Raw genomic sequence first — 22,320 nt, 5'->3', positions numbered from 1 at the left:
GCTTTATTCATAGATTTGTAAATTATAAGGCCTGAGCACCTGGTGAATCTTGGCATTGCACCAGGCCTCTCTTTGAAGTGGAAGACAAGTGTCTCTTAGAGCTCAAGTGGCTCCCAACAGTCTTGTGTGCCTTTTTGCAAGGAACTGCAGGAGAGGAAGAGTGACTCTCCTTCTTCTTGGAGAGGGGTCTTAAGTCTCTGCTAAACTAGCGATTGACTGCATGCAGACAGAGTGATCTGGCACCGGTGCTTGTACTGAGGTCAGCCTCATGGCTTGTTCCAGGATATGCTGCTTGAGGCGCAGATCCCTGGAAATCTGAGTGCATTTCTTACAGGAGCGGCAGATGCTACACTCTCCGGGATGTGTCCTTTACTGAGACACAGCGAACAACGTGTGTGGGGAGTCACTATTAGAAAGCGATGCCTCCCACAAAGGGCACTGCTTGAAGCCCAGAAAGTGCTACGTGACCTTCGTGGCTCAGCACTGCAAGTAACTAGCAAACTAGAAATAAAAACGGAAAACAGTAAAGAAAGCTTAAGTAAAGGGTACACAAACTGCTAACTATTTACAGGATTAATGAAACTAAGAGCTAAATATGTCAGGAAAAAAATGTGAGCAGAACCACACAGGGAGTTCCGAAGCTGTCCGTGAGCGCTACAAAGGAACTGGGGGCGGGGGGAGCAGTGCAGCACTTTTCTTACACAACCATGGGAGGGGCCCTTGAGGAGATGCAGGGCCCAGTGTGCACTGCCCAGATGGGTAGTGCTGCTGATGAGTGCCACGCATCAATTCGAAGATTAATTCATCATACCTCATGGAGCTTCATCAATTAATGCCCATAAAGCACTTTGAGCTCCTTGCATGGAAAGTGCTATCAGCACAGAACACACAATTGCATTATTAAACAGATTTTTATATCATCTCAGCATGCATGTGTGATCCCAGTACACTGTGTATCTCACCATGCAACTCCATTAACACAATAGAGAGTACGTTATGCTCGAAATTTATCTTTAGTAATTGAAAACAAATGCTCTTCCATACCTCATTATGAAAATTTAGTTCTTTGGACAATTGCTGGAGTAACACTGTTTGAGGGATAATGTAGCAGTTGGGCTCTTTAAAATGGAGCACAGGTAGCCTTACCTGTAAATGACAAATAACTAGCTTGATGAGAACATTATGGGACCATTTTTCATCTTTCTGTGTACTAATAAAAGGATACTCTCAGAAATCTCACTCTCTGGCATCCCAATAGCCTGAACCACCATAAACTGGCAATCTCTAGGTAGCAGTATTCACATTTTGTTCTGACAGATGGTGGAGCAGTGGTGTCATTAAATATAATTTCTTCTCATATGGTCTCCCTACTGCAATGTTTTCTACTTGTATATTAATAAAAACTCTGGTGGGGTCTGAGTAGTTTGGATACTCAGTGCAATTTTTCATAAATACAGTACAGTTGGAAAAAATACTGCCATCAGCAGATATCAATGAACAGCATGGGAAACAGACCAGTATAATAGGTTTCCATTAGAGAAAATTTTGAGTCCGTGTGCAGGGCAGATCATTAATAATCCAACAGAATACAATTTAATTAGCATATATCTTGCCAACTGCATGCAAAAATGATTTACTGAGTTCAATAATAGTGAGTTACAGTAAATAATAAACAGCAGAGGGGGAGAGAGTTAACAGAGGAAAATAAAGTAGAAGAGACGTATTCGCAGCTGCAAGAAAACAGACAGGGCCAGAATCTGTGCGGTATGGCATTCTGGACACCCTTAAGGTCCTGTCATTGTCAATGGGAATTGAAAGTGCTCAGTCTCCAAGGAAGGCTGTTCAGGATGTGATCCGAGTGCTCAGGATGGCAGAAGCTAAAGAGGAGAAGTTTCTCACTGCTACAGTGATAAGACCATGGAAAGCAAAGCAAAGCAAGCAAACTAGCAAGGATAGCTGTATAGTTGAGACACTGGCCAAAGACAGAGGAGAACAGGGTTCTGTTACCAGCACCACTACAGACTTCCTGTGTATCGTTGGCTCAGTTCCTCCCTCTGTCAAATGCAGACAATAATTCTTCCCCAACACACAGGACTATTGAGAGGATAAATTCAGTAATATATGCTCCAATGTTTTGCTTACACGAGTGGCTTTAACCTGGAGGCTACAGCTACATCTTAAGAATGGATCTTAGTCAGAGACGAAGACTAAGGAAGTAAATGGACATGAGTAGCAATATACAGAGCTTCCCATGAGAGCTGCACCTAAACTGACAGTAAGCATATTTCTGAACGGCTAACTAGAATATGTTCTGATAACCAGAACTAGCAAGAGCATCTGCAATACAACAACCTGGTGACCCCCAAGAGGTTGACAGGTCCAATGGTGAGCCTACGGAAAAATCTTTCAGGCATATGCAGAGCCCAGGGGTTTTTGAATGGAAAGAGGAGTGAACAGGGGAGAAAGGTGAGATGAGAGGTCAGAATTCCCTTGCCACTGAGGCAAATGGAAGAACTGTCCCTAAGGTGCATAAAGAACAGTGTAAGAGTTCATAAAGGATCTTAAAAGCATGGCAGGTGATATTTGACTGGGTCCTGAAGCAAAAGGTGAACCACTGGAGATCTACAAGGATGGAGACAACATAAATAAATTATATCAATAGAGAGCAAAGAAATGGTCTTGCATTTTACATAATGCTGCACCTCAAAAATGCTCTCCCCTTTTGCATCAACTTACTGATTTTAACAACCAAACTTCTCAGACAATAAGCAGCAGATGTTAGCTACGTTACCTGGTACATTTCCGGTTTATATTATCATTTCCTTTCCCATTGTTCATTCGGCTTTTTCATAGATCACAGATATTAAGGCTAAAAGGGACCATTGTGATCCTCTAGTCTGACGTACTTCACAGGCCACAGAACCTCACCAGTAATTCCTGTATCCAGCCCCTAACGTCTGTTTCATCTAGAGCATATCTTGTAGAAAGAGATTTAGCTTTGATTTAAAGACTTCAAGTGATGGAGAATCCACCACACCTTTAGGTAAATAGTTCCAGTGGTTAATTATCCTCCCTGATAAAAAATTGTTCCTTTCTAGCCTGAATTTGTCTAACTTCAGCTTCCAACTATTGAATTGCCTTACAATTTTTTCTCCTAGATTGAAAAGTCACTGACTACCAAGAATCTGTCTCCCATGGAGATACCAGTATACTGTAGTCAAGTCTCTCCCCCGTCCCTCCCAACATTTTTTTTTTTTTTTACAGATGCATTCTCTGTGTCGCGGGTGACCAGCTGGGGACATGGTTAGAACAGTATCACTGGATCAAACTGGCTTACGCATCAGCCACTTGCTCTGAGATCCGCTTCTCCTGTTCTTCCACTAGTATCATTAAGTTAGTTCTGTATTCAGTAAATTTGTTGCCAAGTTAGCTCTCTGACTCCTGTTATCATGGTACCAACCCTACCCGTGGAACCTGTAAGTCAGGAGCGTGAGGGGCTCTCTCTAGAGTGACTTGCTGAAGTTAAAATACTAGAGTCCTTCTGATATGGCAAACTCAGAACTATACTCCAGTCCACCTGGCTACTGTAGAAGGGACTGCATATCATTCTTCAAGTAAAGTCTTGTCTACACTACAGAGTTAGGTTAATGCAAAGCAGCTTACATAGACCTAACCATGGAAGCATCTACACTTAAATTTTGCTCCTGCCAATGTAACTGCCTGGCTATGCCAACTTAATAACTGAAACTTCACGATGGCGTGGAGTCAAGGTCACTATAGTCACATCAACACAGTGTCAGTGTAGATACTGTGTTGCTTATGTTGACTATTACTGGCTTTCAGGAGCCATCCCACAATGCCACACACTGATAGTACAATTAATAAAAGCATTCCTGGGGAGGACACGCACTACCGACACAAGCAAAGCGTAGACATGCACAAACAACGTAATTACTGCAGCAGCTATATGCCAACATAAATTAAGTTGACTTCATTGTGCAGTGTAGACATGGCCTAATAAGACCAGAATTAGCAGTTGGCTTAGATGTTTGGTTGGATATTACTTAAAATCAACATGCCTGCAAGTGCATATTCTTCTTCTACCAATCACTAGGTTCACTCCTCCCTTTATGACTTTTCTCTCACATTCTGTTTCTTTCTGTCTGCTCTGACGAACCATTACTTTAATCTGCAGTGAAGACCAGAGGTTAGGAGAGGAAAAACAAACAAAAAAAAAAACCTCTGCCTGCTTCCCAAAAGGAAACTACAGTAGCACTGACTGGTCTCTGCTCCTGAGCTACAGTAAGGAGTTTGATTTAACTAAAAGGAACAAGAACGGTTGTCTGATTTTTCCTTTCTTAAGCACCCATTTTATTTCATGCTAAGGCAAATTAAATGCATCTAGCACTGTCTTCCCCTTCCAGCATAATGTACAGCGGGCTAGCTTCACAGTTCAGATCCCAGCAGATTTAAGATTCAAATGCTCATTATGTACCAGGGGGTCAGTTTTCTAGCAGAGAACTGCAAAGACAATCTTCAATAAGCATGAAATTTCCTGTTTGGAAACTCTTTGCAGAGTTCAAGGGCCTCGAGTCCCCTTTTAGCCCATAAGCAGGCAATGTGCAATTTAGAATTGTACAAAATAGGAGCTGTGTTCCAATTTTCCAGTGGGCAAAACACAGTTTAATTGAATAAACCTCTAAATTTACCCTGTTTGCAGCAAAGAAACTAGGAGAAGAAACCCCCGGTCTATGTAACGTGATGCAAATAGATTCTAAATTCACATTGTTTTCTCCCTGTGCGCTGGCACGACCTGATAGCATGTTGGCACGGGAAACCCTACATAGTGTGCAGTCTCAAAACTTCAGCAAAACGGCCTTTTGATGAAACACCTGCTGCTCACAATCTGGGTAATGGATGGCCGACCTAAACATTGCTTGGGGGATTTAAGGGACCGTCTCCTCAGGGAAGAGGACTCTTTTTATTCCCCTCAGTACAGTTTACCAAAGCGTTCTTGATTATCATACAACTTGATAATTATCACACCCCTGATAACGGTGGCAATCACAAGCACTACATCTACATAGATTATTTTTCTCTTTAGAAAATAAAAATTATGAAAAGAAAAAAAAATGAATCAGGCAGTTCTTTCATTATGGGACATGGTAAGGAGGTCACAATGAGCATGTAACTTATTCCAGACACACACATAAATCAATATTTATACAGACAAAAATGTCTCTGAAATGCCTGAGAGGGTTAAAAGCATGACTGACTTTTAGAGCACATTGAGCGACTGATAATAGGACAGTTGGTACCAGCTGTCCCACAAAACATAATGTCTATTTCACTATTTCATGTCAGACTTGATTCAATAGCATTTTCCCCACTGTAAATCAGGAATGACGCCATGAAGCCAATCAGGTTGCAGGGGTGAAAAACTGATATGAGATCACAATCAAGCCCAGAGTTTTTGTTTCAATTCCTACCAACACTGAGCAAAGCAGAATTAAATACCAAGGCAAATAACTGTGAGACCATTAGAAAGCAGACTGGATAGAGAAGGGGAGCACCTCATTTCCCCATGAAACTCTTTAGTCCTTCTTGGAAAATATGATGGATAAAATGTAAAGCTACAGCTTCCAAAATGTCCCTAACATATACTGATCCCAAGAACAGCCCTGACAGACAAATTGTAAACATGGGACTTCCCTGCTGAGCCATGATACTCTGTCAATTTGACTGGAAAGACTGAGTTCTCACCAATCTTCAGACACTCATGTTTCAGAATAAACAGATCTAGATTTTTTGGAGGCTTGTCAAACTTGGAAATTTCTCTCTAAATTTTCATTCATCCCCTCCCAATCTTGATGTAATCTAGTATTTTTATTCTTTCAACTAGTTATGAATGGACAATATTTTTCTCTGTTCCTGAGAATTAAGAAATAGGGAAAAGGAACACAGAAGAAGCTTATTCAACTCAATACTTCCCAATACTTCATAAACTTCCTTTCCTCCTTGCATATCTTTTCTAGAGTCTCCTGTGGGAATCTTCTCAATGTATTATGGCTGTGTGGATTATGATTGTGTGAAATATTCATAGATTCCAAGACCAGAAAGGACCACTGTGATCATCTAAGTTGACCTCCCGTATAGCACACAGACCTCAGAACTTCCACAAAATAATTCTCAGAGCTGATCTTTTAGAAAACATCTTGATTTTAAAATTGTCAGTGATGGAGTATTCACCACACCCCTTGGTAAATTATGCCAGTGATTAATTACCACACTGTCAAAATTTTACACCTCATTTCAAGTCTAGCTTCAGCTTCCAGCCAGTGGATCATACATTTCCCTGATAGACTGAAGAGCCCATTATAAAATATTTGTTCCCCATGTAAATATTTATAGACCGTAAATCAAGTCTTCCCTTAACCTTCTCTTTGTTAAGCTAAATAGACTTTAGCTTTTTGAGTCTATTGCTATAAAGCAGGTTTCTAATCCTTTAATTCTCAGAGCTCTTCTCTGAACCCTCTCCCATTTATCAACATCCTTCTTGGACTGTGGGCACCAGAACTGGACACAGTATTCCAGCAGAGGTCACACCAGCGACAAATGCAGAGGTAAAATAATCTCTCTACTCCTACTCAAGAGTCTAATGTTTTTGCATACCAAGATCACATTAGCTCTTTTGGCCACAGCATCACATTGGGAGCTCGTGTCCAGATGATTCTTCACCACCTCAAATCTTTTTGAGATCACTGCTTCCCAGGATAGATTTCTCCCCTTCTATAAGTATGGCCTACATTCCTTTTCCTCTATGTATACATTCAGCCATATCAAAACCACATATTTTTTGCTTGTGCCCAGTTTACCAAGTGATCCACATCGCTCTGAATCAGTGACCTGTTCTCTTCCTTATTTGCCACTCCTCTAATTTTTGTTTCAACAGAAAACTTTATCAGTGGTCAAGTTGATTTTATGGTTTCTTCCAGATCATTTATAAAAAATATTAAATAGTGTAAGGCTAAGAACTGATCCCTATGGAATCCTCTTGGAAAAAGACCCACTTGATGATAATTTTCCATTGACAATTATATTTTGACAACTATCAGTTAGCCAGTTTTTAATCCATTTATTGTGTGCCATGTTAATTTTATATCATTCTAGATTTTAAATCAAAATATCATACATGCAGGACCAAGTCAAATGCCTGACAGAAATCCAAGTAAATGACATCAACACTATTACCTTTATCAACCAAATTTGTAATCTCATCACTAAAAGATATGAAGTTAATTTGACATGGTCCATTTTCCATAAACCCATTGATTTGCATTAATTGCATTACCCTCCTTTTAATTCTTCATTAATTGAGTCATAGAGCAGCCAGTCATCCCACTTACTCTTTTTAAGAATTGGTACATTAACTTTCTTCCAGTGTCCCAGAACTTCCCCAGTGCTCCAAGACTTATTGAAAACCAACCTTAATGGTCCAGCGAGCTCCTCGGCCACTATTCCATAATGTGATTTGGTGGTCTGGAGCAGACGCCAACTAATACCCCATTTTACGGTTTATCTGTTAGGACATTGAGCCATAAACATCCAAGATCATTTCTTGTGAGTTATCAGTGACATGGAAACAGGTAATGCCATTTTTTATATAGAATGACACTGCTCCTCCCCTTTTGCCCGCTCAATCCTTCCTAAATAGGTGATAACCATTGATTTTAATATTCCAAGAGTGCAAATCATCCCACCAGATTCCACTAATACCAACTAGATTGAATTTATGCTCATAAATGAGCAATTCCAGTTCCTTTTGTTTGTTACCCATGCTCCTAGCATTGGTATATAGGCAATTCAAGAATTTCTTCTCTTCGTGTCCTTTGGTTCCTTGAATAATTTTGTTCTCAACATCTCGATTTTGTGCTAACCCAGTGCTCATATCTTCCCTTTTTTTATTCTCCCTTTTTGTTATTAGTTTAAGCCCCTCTAGCCCAGGGGTGGCCAACCTGTGGCTCCGGAGCCAAATGCAGCTCTTCAGAAGTTAATATGTGGCTCCTTGTATAGTCACCGACTCCGGGGCTGGAGCTACAGGTGCCAACTTTCCAATGTGCCGGGGGGGTGCTCACTGCTCAACCCCTGGCTCTGCCACAGGCACTGCCCCCACTCCACACCTTCCTGCCCCCTCCTCTGAGACAGCAGTGCCCTCGCTCCTTCCCCCTCCCTCCCTCCCTCCCTCCCAGAGTTTCCTGCACACCACAAAAGAGCTGATTGGGAGGTGCGGGGAAGGAGGGGGAGGCACTGACTGACAGGGCTGCCAGTGGGTGGGAGACGCTGGGAGTAGTGTGGGTGTGGGGGGATGCTGATGTGGGGCTGCTGATATATTACTGTGGCTCTTTGGCAATGTACATTGGTAAATTCTGGCTCCTTCTCAGGCTCAGGTTGGCCACCCCTGCTGTAGCCAGCCTGTCCCTGAAGAGATAGCCTCTACTTCAGTAGAAGTAGGACCAATCCAAACTATACTGCCCTCTCCCCCCACAGGCGGTGGATGAATGTTCCACAAAACTAAAAAACTTTCCACCCTGCACCACTTACCTAGCCAGTTGTTCACTTCCACAATATTCTGCCTTCTGTCTTCCTTTACTTGTGAGGCAGGAAGGATCTCAGAGAAGATTGCTTGCATATTCTTTTTCTTCGGCATGTTTCTGAGTGCCCTGACATCATTTAGTATCTGTGAGATATCCTACGATACAGAATCATTAGTGCCAAAATGAACCAATGGATCCTTGCCCATTGACTTCATAAGCTTATCCAATCTTAGAGTGAAATCTTGTGTCTTGGCTTCAGGAAGGCAGCACACTGTCCTGTTGTCCACTTCTCCCTTGCAGAATGTTCTTTCAGTTCTTCTAGTATTGAATCTCCCATAAGGATTGTCTGTCTTCCTTGTATAGTTAGAGAACTCTTTGTGGGTAAGCTTGATTTTCTTACAGGTTGGGCTGAGCTGCCATCCATGGGTGTGTCCTGTACACATCTCTGTTTCCTTGGACCTGCTGGATCTAGAGAGGTATCTTTCAAAGTTTCCATGTTGAAGAACTGGTACCAACTTGAAACTACTAATTATGGAATTCCTCCCTGTCCTCTTCTCTCTGGTGGCCACAATCTGACACAGCTTATCTGTCTCTAGCCATGTAGAATATCACCATAGCCTCTAATGGTTATGAACTGCCAGGACTCCTATCTCTTTCTCTCTGATTCCTTGGTGGCCAGCTCCATTCTTCTCTGACCCTGGGATACTGGTGTTTTCTGAGTCTGGCTCTCTAGGAACTCCTCAGCTTCTCCAATTTTCAATAGCATCTCAAACTTGCCCCTCCAATCCAAGATTTTTTTCCTTCAGCACAGCCACCAACTTGCACATCATGAATATGGAATCCCATCCAGCATCAGGCCAAGAGAACATGGCACATCTGTTGCAGGTCAAGTTCCATCGCTGGCCATCTTGATATCACAGGTAGTGCTGTACCTGTAAGGAAAGCCTCTTACACTCCCTCTCTCAGCTCCCCTGTTTGCGGCTCTTGCGTTTGCCTAGCAAATGACTTTTTCTACCAAGTGTTCCCTGTTCAGCTCAGCTCCCTAGGGAGTGATTGACCACTCAGAGACTTCAAACATCTGGGCTAATCAAAGCCCCAAGGACTAGAGCTGGGTGACCTTTAGCAAAGCACCCTGCTTACAGGGGCCCATAGCCAAGGTATGTAATCTGTACACAGAGAACAAACAGGAAAAAAAAAAACACTCAGCCAAACAACCCACAGACAGACTAGACACACCACTCACTAAGTCTCACTACCTCCAAGCACAAAGTCTGCAGCTACTCTCTGTTCGCAGCTGTTGAGTTCACCTAGCAAGTGACTTTTTATCCCAAGTCATCTCTCCTTCACTCAGCTTAGTCTTGTTATTAACTCTGTTATATTAGTAATTATAGCCTTATGTTATAGTGTACATTTTTGTGACACTAGTATTTGGAACGAGAAGACAGGATATTCATTTTATTTTACTAATGATCTTTAACTGAAAACTTACCAGGACCGAGATTTTCAAAATCGACTAAGGACTCTGTGGTGCTCAATCTGAGACATCTAGGGGTCCAGATTTTCAAAGCGTGGGTGTGCCACTCTTTCTGAAAATCAGGCCCTTTTTAAGTGCTGCAAGTTGGGCACCCAAAAAGGGAGATACTCGAAACAACTGGTCACGTTTGAATAGCTGGGTGTGTATCTTTATATTGCTAGCTCCATGCATTGTTTTATTGTGTCCCTTTATTTCTCCAAAATGAGGGTTTCCTAGAGGAAATGTAGATACTATTTTAAATACAATGACATGTTATGATATATGGTGTGTATTTTCTCTCCAACTTTTGTTGATGATCTATTAAGTGTGATAAATATTTTTCTAAAAATAAAGCAGAGCAACTCACATCTGTGGATTATCCCTCTTTTTTGGTTTCATGTACATTTTTTATTGTGTTTCAGATAAACGTCCTTGTACTTTCAACAAGCATGTCTGTCATTTCTAATCCTCGATAGAACAAATAGGAAATTAATTTGAAAATACCCAGACTGGCTCTCTGTCAGCAGCTAATAGTCTTTAAAGTGAACAGAGGGTAAAAGGAAGAGTTTACATTCACATTTTTTTCCAGAATTAGGGAACATTCAGTGGACAGAGATTCAGTAAATCAAAGACTCAAGTTTACATAGGGTTTTGAATATACACTTATAGGTATAAACCCTCCTATAAGACCTAATCCAAAGTGCACGGAAAGCAAGGGAGTCTTTCCACCATCTTCATTTGGCTTTGGATCAGGCATAGAAGATCCAGGCACATATAGAAATTTAAATTATTGGCTTACAAACCCTTCTGGTAGGATATACTTCCTCTGCTCCGACCTTCACCTAAAAAATATTGTCTGAGACCCAAACTCTCCCCTCAGTGGCACTGAGGAGTTTAAACTCCTGATGTCTTTATTCAGGCAATCCTCTAACTGAAGTCAATGGAAATTTTGATCAAGTAAAAATGTCATGATTTAGCCCACAGACTGCAACACAGCTTCCCAGGTGTAACTGAAAGCAGAATTTTGCCCAACATGCTATTCACACTGGAAGACTGTGTCCGGTAGAAGGCTTGTCTTTGTTTGAATGAAAAGCTGTGCTTTCAATAAGAACAAATTCTGTGCTGACTCACTCCCCATTTACTCGCACTGAAACAAATCAGGTCTTGCCTGGTATAAATTAGCACAGGATTCAGCTCCCCCATCATTCCTTACTATCCCACCCGCATCTTTCCACACATACGATATATCAAAATTCTTAGCATAATTACCATTCTTCTTTATCGGCATCACAGTTGCAGAAATATCTCATATCCAGACAACTTTCTTCCAGTCCACAGGCACATTGCTGAACTCCAGGAAGAGATCCTCCCCAGTAAGGATGCTTTTCATTGGCACGGCCAACCCACCAAACATATGGCATTCCATCTGGGTGAGAGGAGGGGAAAAGATGACAGACCTGTGATGAGCACATTGCACTGGAAGTAAATGTGTTAAAGTGAAGCTGAGCACCATAAACAGTACACTAAGAGAGTGTGTCTACACAGCAAAAACTGTGCAAAGACTATCTTATTGGAGCTAGCTTAAATCTGGCTAGTGTAGGAAACAGCAGCAGTGAAGACGGCATAGCACAAGCTAGCAACCCAAGGGTGTACTCAGGGTTCATGGCAAACTTGTACTATCCACACGCTGTCCTCTCTGTTATCGTTATCCACACTAACTGGTTAAAACTAGCTTGGGTAGGCTAAACCATGCACAACTTTTATTGTGTGGACATACTCTTAGATGCAAACATCACAAGAGGCAATTGCTAGACAAGTAGGTGTGACTCTATTTCATCCTGTGGAGCACCTGGTAAGATAACAATAATCATATGGGCTACACCTGTGCCTTTTAGTTTCCTGTGTTCCTTTTTGGTCTGGTCTAGTGGGTACTGAGCAGAGAGAGAGGAAATGGACATTTTAAGATCATGCTTATAGCTTGGAGAGAAAGACAGAGGGGCTACCTAGCTAGCTAGCTTGTGTTCTCCTTCCAATTATATCTCAGAAGTTGGGGGTGTTCCAGTTGCAAATAACCCCTACAAGTGCTTCTCTTGCTTTTGGATCCACCACTGTGATAGGGTAATACAGTTCTTCGCATCAGAGTTTGATCTATTCACTGGAGGAGACAGGAAACGATTTCCCCACCCTGTACAGGATTATAAAACTACAATGAAGAACTAGGTATTCACTACCACCAATATGAATGATCTTCTCCAGTATATGGCAAATCCTCTTTTTAGGCTACCATTTTTCTCTATGACTCATAAATAATATCATTATTGGTACTCAAAGGGCCTCCCGGTTTGCAAGTCTCCAAGAATTGGACTCAACCTGACATTCAAGGTAACAGCAAAATGCCCATTGACTGTGAAATGGGAGCAGGACCAGGCTTTTTATTAGCTATGCTCTGGGGGAGAAATTCACCATACAAGGCCCCATGGAACACTGCAAAAGATCTTCTATGCTGAAGTGAATTTCACCCTATGTGATTATCTTTTACCCATGGGAGCTCTAAACGCTGTGTGCTCTAAATAGATACAAGATTATTTACATTTTAAATGCATAATATGTTATACAGTACATCAAATATTAGGCATTAATCAACAGAGGCAGTAACTATATTACAGACATCCTGAAATCAATGGATTAATAATTTCCTAAGATTAACTTTGTTTTCCCGGACAGTCAATTTATCAACTTCGTAATCCCTAAATCAAGGCATTTAATCTGTGACAAAAAAGGTAGATGCATCAATTTTGCTAAATTTTGCTCCAGGCCTTTTGATCTTAGAAGCTTGGGAAAAACAAACAAAACTGCAATAATAATATGTAACAATATCAGTCTATTCATCTCTTTCACTGAAAATATTAGCAAGGACTGTTCCTAATTATGCAAGGCAGGAAACTCAAGAATGTGAAATATGATGAAAGTTAATAATGAGCGTTAGGGCCTAGTTAAGTTGAGTTTAAGATGAATTCAGCACAGTTGAACTCCTACTTCTTTTCTCTTTAACCTTAGAATAGTGTAATGTAAATACTTGGAGAAAAATATAAAACTAACAAAACAACACTGTTCTCATGACGCCAGCAATTAGGACCGCGGACTTTGACCAATGCCCACTGGTGCTCATTATAGAAAAGAAAGTGCAAGATCGTTTATGGATGCATCCTACTAAAATGTGTTTACACAATTTAGGTCTTACCATATATTATCATCAACATGCTTCATTTTGTATCTTGGATTTTTGTTGTTGTTGCTTTTCAGCAAGAATCTAGAGAATAACTAAACTATGTTACAAAAGTGAATCATTATTATAGGTGAAACAGGTCCACAATCACTGTACTGGGCAATTACTTGATAAACCTTGTAATAAGAATGCTTGCTGAGTAAAAGGATAATGTGACTGGCAACTGAAACAGACATTATATAGAAATACTTCATCTAATTAAAAAAATTGCTCAGTCTGGGAAAAAATATATTTAAATAAACTAAAACCTCGGAGCTAACAGCAAATAATAGTGTGCATTAATCAAAATCAATCTGGGTTTTATTGCTTGCTTGCCAGAGTCATTAAACTGAAGCATAACATACTGATAAAGAGCCATCCATGGGTAGTAAGACTGAATACTTATTATGTTTTCTTCATGTTCTACTATATGTATTTTATTGAACGAAACCAACCAACCAACCAACAAAATTATGATCTAGACTCTCAAAGTGTTAGCAGCACCATAGCTTGAGTAATTTAAAACTAGACTAAATAAAGTGTTTACTGTATGGAATAGTCTTGCATTGGCAGGGGAATGGACAATATGATCTAATATATCTTTTCTAGGTTTCTCTTTATAATGCCCAATTCTGCCACCCTTTCTCAAGATCAGCAGCATCTTACTTCCTGAGTAGTCCCACAGAAACCAATTGCAATACCAGGGAAAATTAGACCCATTCAATTCTAGGCCCTGATTCAGCAGAACACTTTAGCTTGTGCTTAATTTTAAACATGTGAGTAATCATCTCAGCAACGTACTTAAACACGAGCTTAAACTCCATTTAAGTGTTTTACTGAATCGGGGTCCTAGACACTCCAGGAATACAAATAATTAGTAATAATAATGAGATGTCTCTCTGATCTTAGTTACATCAGTTTCATGCCATTCCACAGCACCCTTATTCAGAGCTTATGTAGTTACAGTGATGTAGATCTGGAGTAAATAGTGCAACTGAGATGAGAAATTGGCCAGCAGCTGTCAAGCTTCATTCTTCAATGTCAATAGCAATAGATTGTCATTTGTTACATAGTCTTCACTTCTTCACTATTCATTGTATAACAAAGCCTTCTCCCAAAATCAACTAAATCCCTCTCTACTGTAAAACCTTTGAGGTCAATGGGGTTATCCCAGGGATGATTTTGGTCCCACAGGCCAATGAGGACCTTACTGAGTTGGAAAGCCATTTTAAATTTCCCTGAATAAACAACCACTCATTGTAAGGTATTGTCATTCAATGCTTCAGTTATTTATTTTGTCCAACATGGAGGACAAAAGCTTATTGTACAAATAAATGCATTCCATTCAATACATTTTCCCTCTAGTCATAACAGACGAAAAATTAACTCATAATGGACCATTAGGGTTTTTGTTATAGGCAATGCTAGTGCTCTGAAGGGGAAACAGAGCAACTGGAGAGAGGCAGTAAATGTTAAATACAACAACCCAAAACACAGATAGAGGAGTTGGAGATTTAATTTCCTCCAAGATATTTGTTCACAAGCTGCGTAAGCCCCCTTTTTGTGTGGTTAAACAAATCCTCTAGAAGACAAAGATATTACATTCCCAGCGAAGCACTGGCAGTAACAATAATATTGTGTGTTTTTACTGTGCAGGAGCCTCAACAAACAGCTGTCTGATTTACGCTACTATTTTTACCCTCACCGGCAAACATTCTTACAAAGCAAAGCATTGTGTACTTGAACGCCAAAAATGAATTTAAATCAAAAGGTGGCACTGAATAAAAGAATTGATTTTAGAGGCTGTTTTATAATAAGCCAAATGCTCGCTTGTTATGGGTTCAGACACACCCACCCTATGCACAAATGTAAGACAAAATCTTGCACAGTAGTGGAATTCAGTGATGTGGGGCTCAGGCCTGTTTCTTTCTGCCAGGAACTGAACATGATTCACTCACACTGCACACCCACACTGCAGCAGGGGCACCACACCTGGTAGCACCTAGCCTGTGCTGCTTAAGAAGATCACTCAAGGGTTGTCTACTGCATTCTCCATATCAAATCTATTTTACCATAAGCCTATATAGAAAAGATCCCACCCCTTTCCATTGGCCACCCCAAGCACCTGCTTCCTTCGCTGGTGCCTGGAGCTGCCCCTGCCTGAGTCAGCTGCTAAGGCCAGTTAGGGATTTTTAACTGCAGTGTAGACATATCCCAAGAGGCCAGTAGGGGCACTCCAGCAATGGAGAAGTGCTTCATGGTAATTCTCTCTAAAATAAATGGCAGGAGGTTAAAGGCATAGAAAGAAGGTGAATTAACTGTTACCCAAAATCCACATGTAGGGGGCACTTATGGAATGTAATGTCTCATGCCCTACAGACAGTTTATGGGAAAGTTTTTTGTCCTCTTAAAACCCATGTAGTTCTCCGCTCTCCTCAGTTTACTCAATACTTGGCCTAAGGACCAGTACGTAGCCAGATGTGCATGTGAGATATTTTTTAAACCAATTTTTATGGGGTTTGGGGTGAATGTTCAGGCATTTTCAGTGAGAGAGTTCCAAACATTTGTCTGTCCAATTTGTGAGTGCACAGAAACCAAATATGCAAACGGGTGCACAAACTGATGTTTGCTCACTCAATTGCCTTTCGTGAGTTGTACTAGTGAAATTTTCTTTTTCTGGCCCATTGAGTTTTTAGGCCTTTCTGTGATTTTAAATGATACAAACATTTCTCTTGTAAATACACTTACTTCATGCAGTCATTCAGAGGGCTAGTTTCCAAACAGTGGTGTTTCACAAGGCTTTAGGATGAAATTATTACATGGAAATAAATCCAGGGTGACTCTGTGGAGCATTGGAACTGAGAGCAGAACCTTACCATTAGCGTTTAGGGTTGCACTTCTCAAGTTAAACGGGAGCCATATACCTATAACAATATTATAGTTAGAGTATTTGTCAAGATCTGTTTGCATCATTTCTCAGGGAGCCTTTTGTTGCTATTAAAGCAGAGGCTAATGATGGAAATGTAATGAGATAAATTGGATCCTACATTAAGCTTCTATCTGTTCAAACCTATTTTCTGACTCCAATGATCATACACCACTAACACAGGCAGGCTTCTAGGATTTCTGAGTCAATAGGAACAAGTCAATTAAAGGTCTTTTCCACAGACGTGGCAAGTTAATGTATTGTTAGCTGTCTGTTGAAATACTGGGACCATGTTACACTAAAATAATTTTGTTCAGGCATTTTCATGTTCATCGTTTTCTTACAAAGAATCAAACCATGGTAAAGAGGCAACTAACTGAATTCAATATAATGGTTTTATTTTTTCATACAACACAATGACCCCAAACAGGCAGAATATCTTAAATTTGCTATTTTCCCTTACTTAAATAGAAAGATCCACATATGAAAAGAGACACTGCAAATTGAAAAAAAAATGATCTCAGAATTGGAGAAAGCAATCAAAGGTAATTCTGAGCTAGAATACAGAGAGAACCATCTAAAACATATGTTTGTACTAACCATTTTAACACACAATATCCATATCTACAAATGGCTCACTTGACACCACAAATGTTACATAGAACAGGAAGCACTGAAACAGACAGATATTGACACTAAGACAGTTGATATTTAAAATATACAATCATGGTAATCCCAACTCTGTTGTAGCTCAGGGAAACCTGGGTGCCGAAGAAGGTTGAAAGTGGCAGATTGATGTTTTTGATTGTCATTTTTATCAGCTGATACATATTAAGTGGAAGAACAAGATCAGCAATGAGGATAATATTTGTAGCTGAACCTAGCAACTGTCTCCATCAGTGCTGGTTTGCTCTTGGCTGCTTTCCTGCTATTTACAGATTATTAGGATGGAAGAGACACAAATTACAAAGTGTGTTTGCCAAGGAATGCTGCTGTATGGCTGGTAATCACATGATTGCAAAAGTTTCAGTGACCTAACAAGATTGCCAATGATGGGCATAGAATGAATGTCCAACCAGACTCTCTTAAGGACCTGGCTAGAGATCAACTCAGGTGGTGCTTGATCTGTGAGGAGGCCACATATCTTTAGGATTTGCCTTGCTTATGATTTTTAAACATAGGTGGTAGAATTGCCCTAGAGTCCAGAAGCCAAAATCTGTTCTTAGTTAAAACAGTGTTACAGAGCTGCTCAAAAAGCACAAAACAACTTTGCAAATAGTTTTGAAATTTCAAAGTTCGTTCAGTTTCACAAAGTTTGGTGTGGACCAATTTTCCATTTTTTTGCTAAATTTTCCATGATAGTTCTCTACCTAACATTTTTTTTTTGATTATATATAAAGTTGTTGAAATTTCTCATTTATCAAAAACCTCACTTTTAGGAAGCAAACTATAGATGTTTGGTAAATGAAGAAAAAATAAAACAATTTTAGTAAAAATTACAGCAAAATTTGGGAAAATGTAACAGAAAACAAATTTAATTCTAATAAACAAAGCAGCTAATCCATCCAGCTGGTTTTCCTTTATACTATGCTGTTTTCACATGAAACATGCTTTAATGCTTGTTTCTTTCATTTCCCCCCCAACATACTAGTAGTGATTGTCCTTTGGTCACTCACTTGTTTTAAAATCTTTCATTGTGCTCCTTCACAGCAGTTGGACAATTATGTTCCATTGTCTCTTTATATGTCTCAACCTACTGTTGCCATCAGTTACTCGAGTAGCTCAAATGACAGAGGTCTGTGTGATGGAACAATGGGTTCCATCCCTGCTGATGACCCACTATTCGTGTGTCAATATGATATAACGGATAGAATTTGTGTGTTTTCAGTTTGATATTTAACAAGGAATCTCTCTCTCGCTCACACACACACACACACACACGAAGAGAACAGTAAGGTTGCAAAATCATGCACTTTGTCAGGTTTGACAAAGCCCTGGCTGGGATGATTTAGTTGGGGATTGGTCCTGCTTTGAGCAGGGGACTGGACTAGATGACCTCCTGATATTCCAACCCTGATATTGTATGATTCCAAAATTGCACAGTAACCTTAATTCTAGAATTTTCTAGCTTCTAATGCCCATCTGCCCCTTGTATGCATATGTCACGATATGGTCTTTAATTACAAGATCACATTGGATTTTTCCACAGGTTCCCTTCCTCACCAAGTGCATAGGATGGATCTGTTTTGCGGATGAACCGTGGCTGTAGAGTGAAGAAGGCTGTTTACAGAACTCCTGCCTTTTGTGTTGCAGATGGTGGGAGGTGTGAAACCTTGACAGCAAGGTTTCAAAGATTCATAGATTCTAAGGCCAGAAGGGACCAATGAAATCTACCTCTGATATGATGTGGGCCATGAAACTTCCTCAAAATAATTCTTAGAGCATATTTTTTAGAAAAACATCCAATCTTGATTTAAATTGTTCCAATGGTTAATTACTCTCGCCGATAAAAAAAATTATGCCTTATTTCCAGTCTGAACACTGGATCAGGTTATAACATTCTCTGTTAGACTGAAGAACCCATTATCAAGTATTTGTTCCCCAGGTAGGTACTTTTAGACTGTGATCTGGTTACCCCTTAGCCTTCCCCTTGTTAAATTAAATAGATCTTTTCTAATCCTTTTATCATTCTTGAGGGTCTTCTCTGAACCCTCTCCAATTTACCAACATCCTTCTTGAATTGTGGGCATCAGAACTGGACACAGTGTTATAGCAGCAGTCACACCGGTGCCAAATACAGGGCTAAAATAACCTCTCTGCTCCTACTCGCGATTCCCCTGTTTGTGTGTTCCAGGATCTTGTTGGCTCTTTTGGCCATTGTGTTACACTGGGACTCTTGTTCAGCTGATTATTCATCACAACCCCTAAAATCTCTTTTCAGAGTCAGTACTTTCTAGGATAGAGTCCTCCATTCTATAAATGTGGCCAACATTCTTTGTTCCCGGATGTATACATTTACATTAAGTTACATTAAAACACATATTGTTTGCTTACACTCAGTTTACCAAGTGATCTAGGTCACTCTGTATCGGTGACCTATCCTCTTCATTATTTACCATTCCCCCCAATTTTTACACCATCTGCAAATTTTATCAGTGATGATTTTGTGTGTTCTTCCATATCTTGATAAAGATGTTAAATAGCGTAAGCCTGAGAATTGATCCATGGAAGACCCACCTGGAAACAGACTTACTTGATGAAGATTCCCTGTTTACAGTTACATTTTGAGACCTATCAGTTAGCCAGTTTTTTATTAATCCAATATGTGCCATATTAATTTTATATTGTTCTAGTTTTTTTAAATCAAAATATTGTGTGTTACCAAGTCAATTGCCTTAAAGAAGTCTAAGTGTATTATGCCAACATTATTGCCTTTATCAACCCAATTTGTAATCTCATCCAAAATATAACCAGTTAGTTTAACAGGCTCTATCTTCCATAAAACCAGAGTGATTTGTATTAATTACATTACCCTCCTTTAGCTGCCTATTTTGTTCTGTACAAGGTCTGACTAATATATGTTCTGCATTGCTCAAGTAATATATAAACAACAGCTACTGAAGGTATAATTTGAGTAGGACAAGAACAGTCACATTCCTATTCTTGCCATGGGATCGTGGATGACCACAAGTGATTAGAATCTTTTTGTTTATACCTCATAGTAATTGTAGTGCATTGTTTTGGAGGGAAGACTGACACTTTCTTAAACATCAACACTTCCTGCAGCACCAGGGCTTTCTCTGGAGCTCTTCTATCCAACTAATGATCCAGCTTAAACCTTTGAACAATAGGATTTTGAAAGCAAATGGCAGCCTTACTAGATTTTAATTCTGAACTGAAAGAAATGTATACTAGTGATTAGCACTCCTCTAGCAGAGATAGCACCTGGGGGCATTCCTTGATGGTCTCCCACTGTTCTGCTTTGGTTTCTGAGACCACAGCTTGAGATGGTCTAGCTGCTCCATTGTTTGGAACATTTAATACTGAACTGGGCAAGGCACTGGAGAATGTACAGTGAGAACCAGTTCTACACTAGCTCTTTGGGAGAGATGACATGATCTAACAATAGGCCTTCTTTCTGCTCCTACTCTGAGAAGCAACTAGGTAAAAATGGAACTATTTTACTCAACAGATCTGCTCCCTGTGTGTATTTGCAATCCTATCTTCTGATAGTTAATGAAAAAAAGTATGGTTTTACTCCCTTTTCTTCCTGCTACCCCTGCAGAGCCAACACAGAACTGGAAGAGGGAACGGGAGTTTCTTCTGGCTTGGGCATTGAAGGAAGACTATTAACTCTATTCTAGTGCATTCTCGAAGACAATGTCTTCTGCACAGGGGTAACTGAGGGTGGAATGTGGCATGCACAGTCTTTATTATTAATGTTGGTTTATGAGCCAGCAAGAACATACCTTGACTTTCAGTTCCCAGGTTGATTGTGCTGGGCTGGCAGTTGGAAAACAACATCTATTTACTGAGCAAATTTGCCCCGGAAATCATTGAGACAATGTCATTTCTACAGAGTCTCTCTTCAGAATAAAACCACACTTTAATTTCTATAAATGGATTATAATAACCAGCAACTCTCATGGCAATGATTAGATTTCAAATGGAGCAAAGATATCCTGTATAAATGTACTGTATTGCTGAACCGGTATAATAAGAATAAATACACACATTAATGGCAGTACATAAATTACATATATAAATGAGACAAGGTGGGTGACCGACACAGCTACAACAACACTGCAAACTGCACATACAAAATACATTTGAACCTGGTGTGAAAGTGATGCAGATGACAGATTTCACCAGGGTCAGAGTGGACTAATATATTTTAAGCAGAAATCTCCCAGTGAAATAAACATGTTCTGCAGGACCCTTTGGGAAACAAGATGTGGCAATGGAATGTCACCAAATAGATTAATTGGTGAAAGAGATCAGCTTTCAGTTTGAGGGAAATCTGTTATTTTGCTTCATAAAACTTCACAAACTATAATTAGATCTAAAAATGCATTTTAGTTATGTATTTGGATTTATTCAAAACATTTTAAAAAGTGCCAATCTGGGACTACAAATGCCTTTGCTACAACCACAAGTCTAGCACTGCAGACGAAAATCAATGGCCTCTCTGAAACAAAATAGGGAATTGAGGGTCACTCCAGGCCCATATCCCAATCCTCCAGGCACCTATCTCAGTGCTCAGCTAATACTTCCCAACCCAAAAGCCAGGGGAAATAAATGAGCTTTGCAGCATGCATAGAAGGTGAACACATTTGAACCATTTTGCAACAAGGGTGGGAGAGTGAATTCCAAATTTCAGGGCACCTTGCAGAGAATGCCCTAAACTCTGGAATTCACTCCCCCTACTTGGTCTGGTTTTGACCACCACTGTCCTGGAGGCTGATTAGCTCATAATTAGGATAATTCCATAAGGCAAGGTTACGACTGCTGACCGACTACCTGGGGTATTGAGGGATGGCACCAGGGCCAGCTCCAGGCACCAGCATTCCAAGCTGGTGCTTGGGGCAGCAATCTGCCAGGGGCGGCAGTCCCTGTGTTTTTGCCCCCAAACAGCTCGCCGAATTGCCGCTGCGGACAGCGGGGGCATCCGTGTGCCGTTAGGAATCTCAGGGCTGGCTCCAGACCCCAGCGCGCCAAGCGCGCACTTGGGGCGGCATGCCGGGGGGGGGGGCGCTCTGCCTGTCGCTGGGAGGGCAGCAGGCGGCTCCGATGGACCTCCCGCAGGTGTGCCTGCGGAGGGTCCACTGGTCCCGCGGCTCCGGTGGACCTCCTGCAGGCATGCCTGTGGATGCTCCTCCAGAGCCGCAGGACCAGCGGACCCTCCGCAGGCACGTCTGCAGGAGGTCCACCGGAGCCGCAGGACCGGCAACCGCCAGAGCGCCCCCCGCGGCGTGCCGCCGTGCTTGGGGCGGCGAAATTGCTAGAGCCGCCCCTGGTTAGG

At 40.8% G+C, this 22,320-nt stretch overlaps 1 protein-coding gene across 7 annotated transcripts in view; it reads right to left on the bottom strand.

Moving 5' to 3' along the window:
• The window catches only part of CNTNAP5 (contactin associated protein family member 5), a 397,960-nt gene that overhangs the window by 72,024 nt on the left and 303,616 nt on the right, over positions 1 to 22,320 (bottom strand). For all 7 annotated transcript variants that reach the window (XM_039494759.1, XM_039494757.1, XM_039494760.1 and 4 more), the window contains one exon: positions 11,377 to 11,533. In XM_039494759.1, coding sequence (XP_039350693.1) covers positions 11,377 to 11,533 — 157 coding nt within the window. The remainder of the gene's footprint in view (positions 1 to 11,376; positions 11,534 to 22,320) is intronic.

The sequence above is a fragment of the Mauremys reevesii genome, linkage group 11, assembly GCF_016161935.1.
Source record: "Mauremys reevesii isolate NIE-2019 linkage group 11, ASM1616193v1, whole genome shotgun sequence".
Lineage (NCBI taxonomy): Eukaryota > Metazoa > Chordata > Testudines > Geoemydidae > Mauremys > Mauremys reevesii.
Note: the sequence above shows the minus strand (reverse complement) of the source record. Positions and strands in the feature narration are given on the sequence as shown.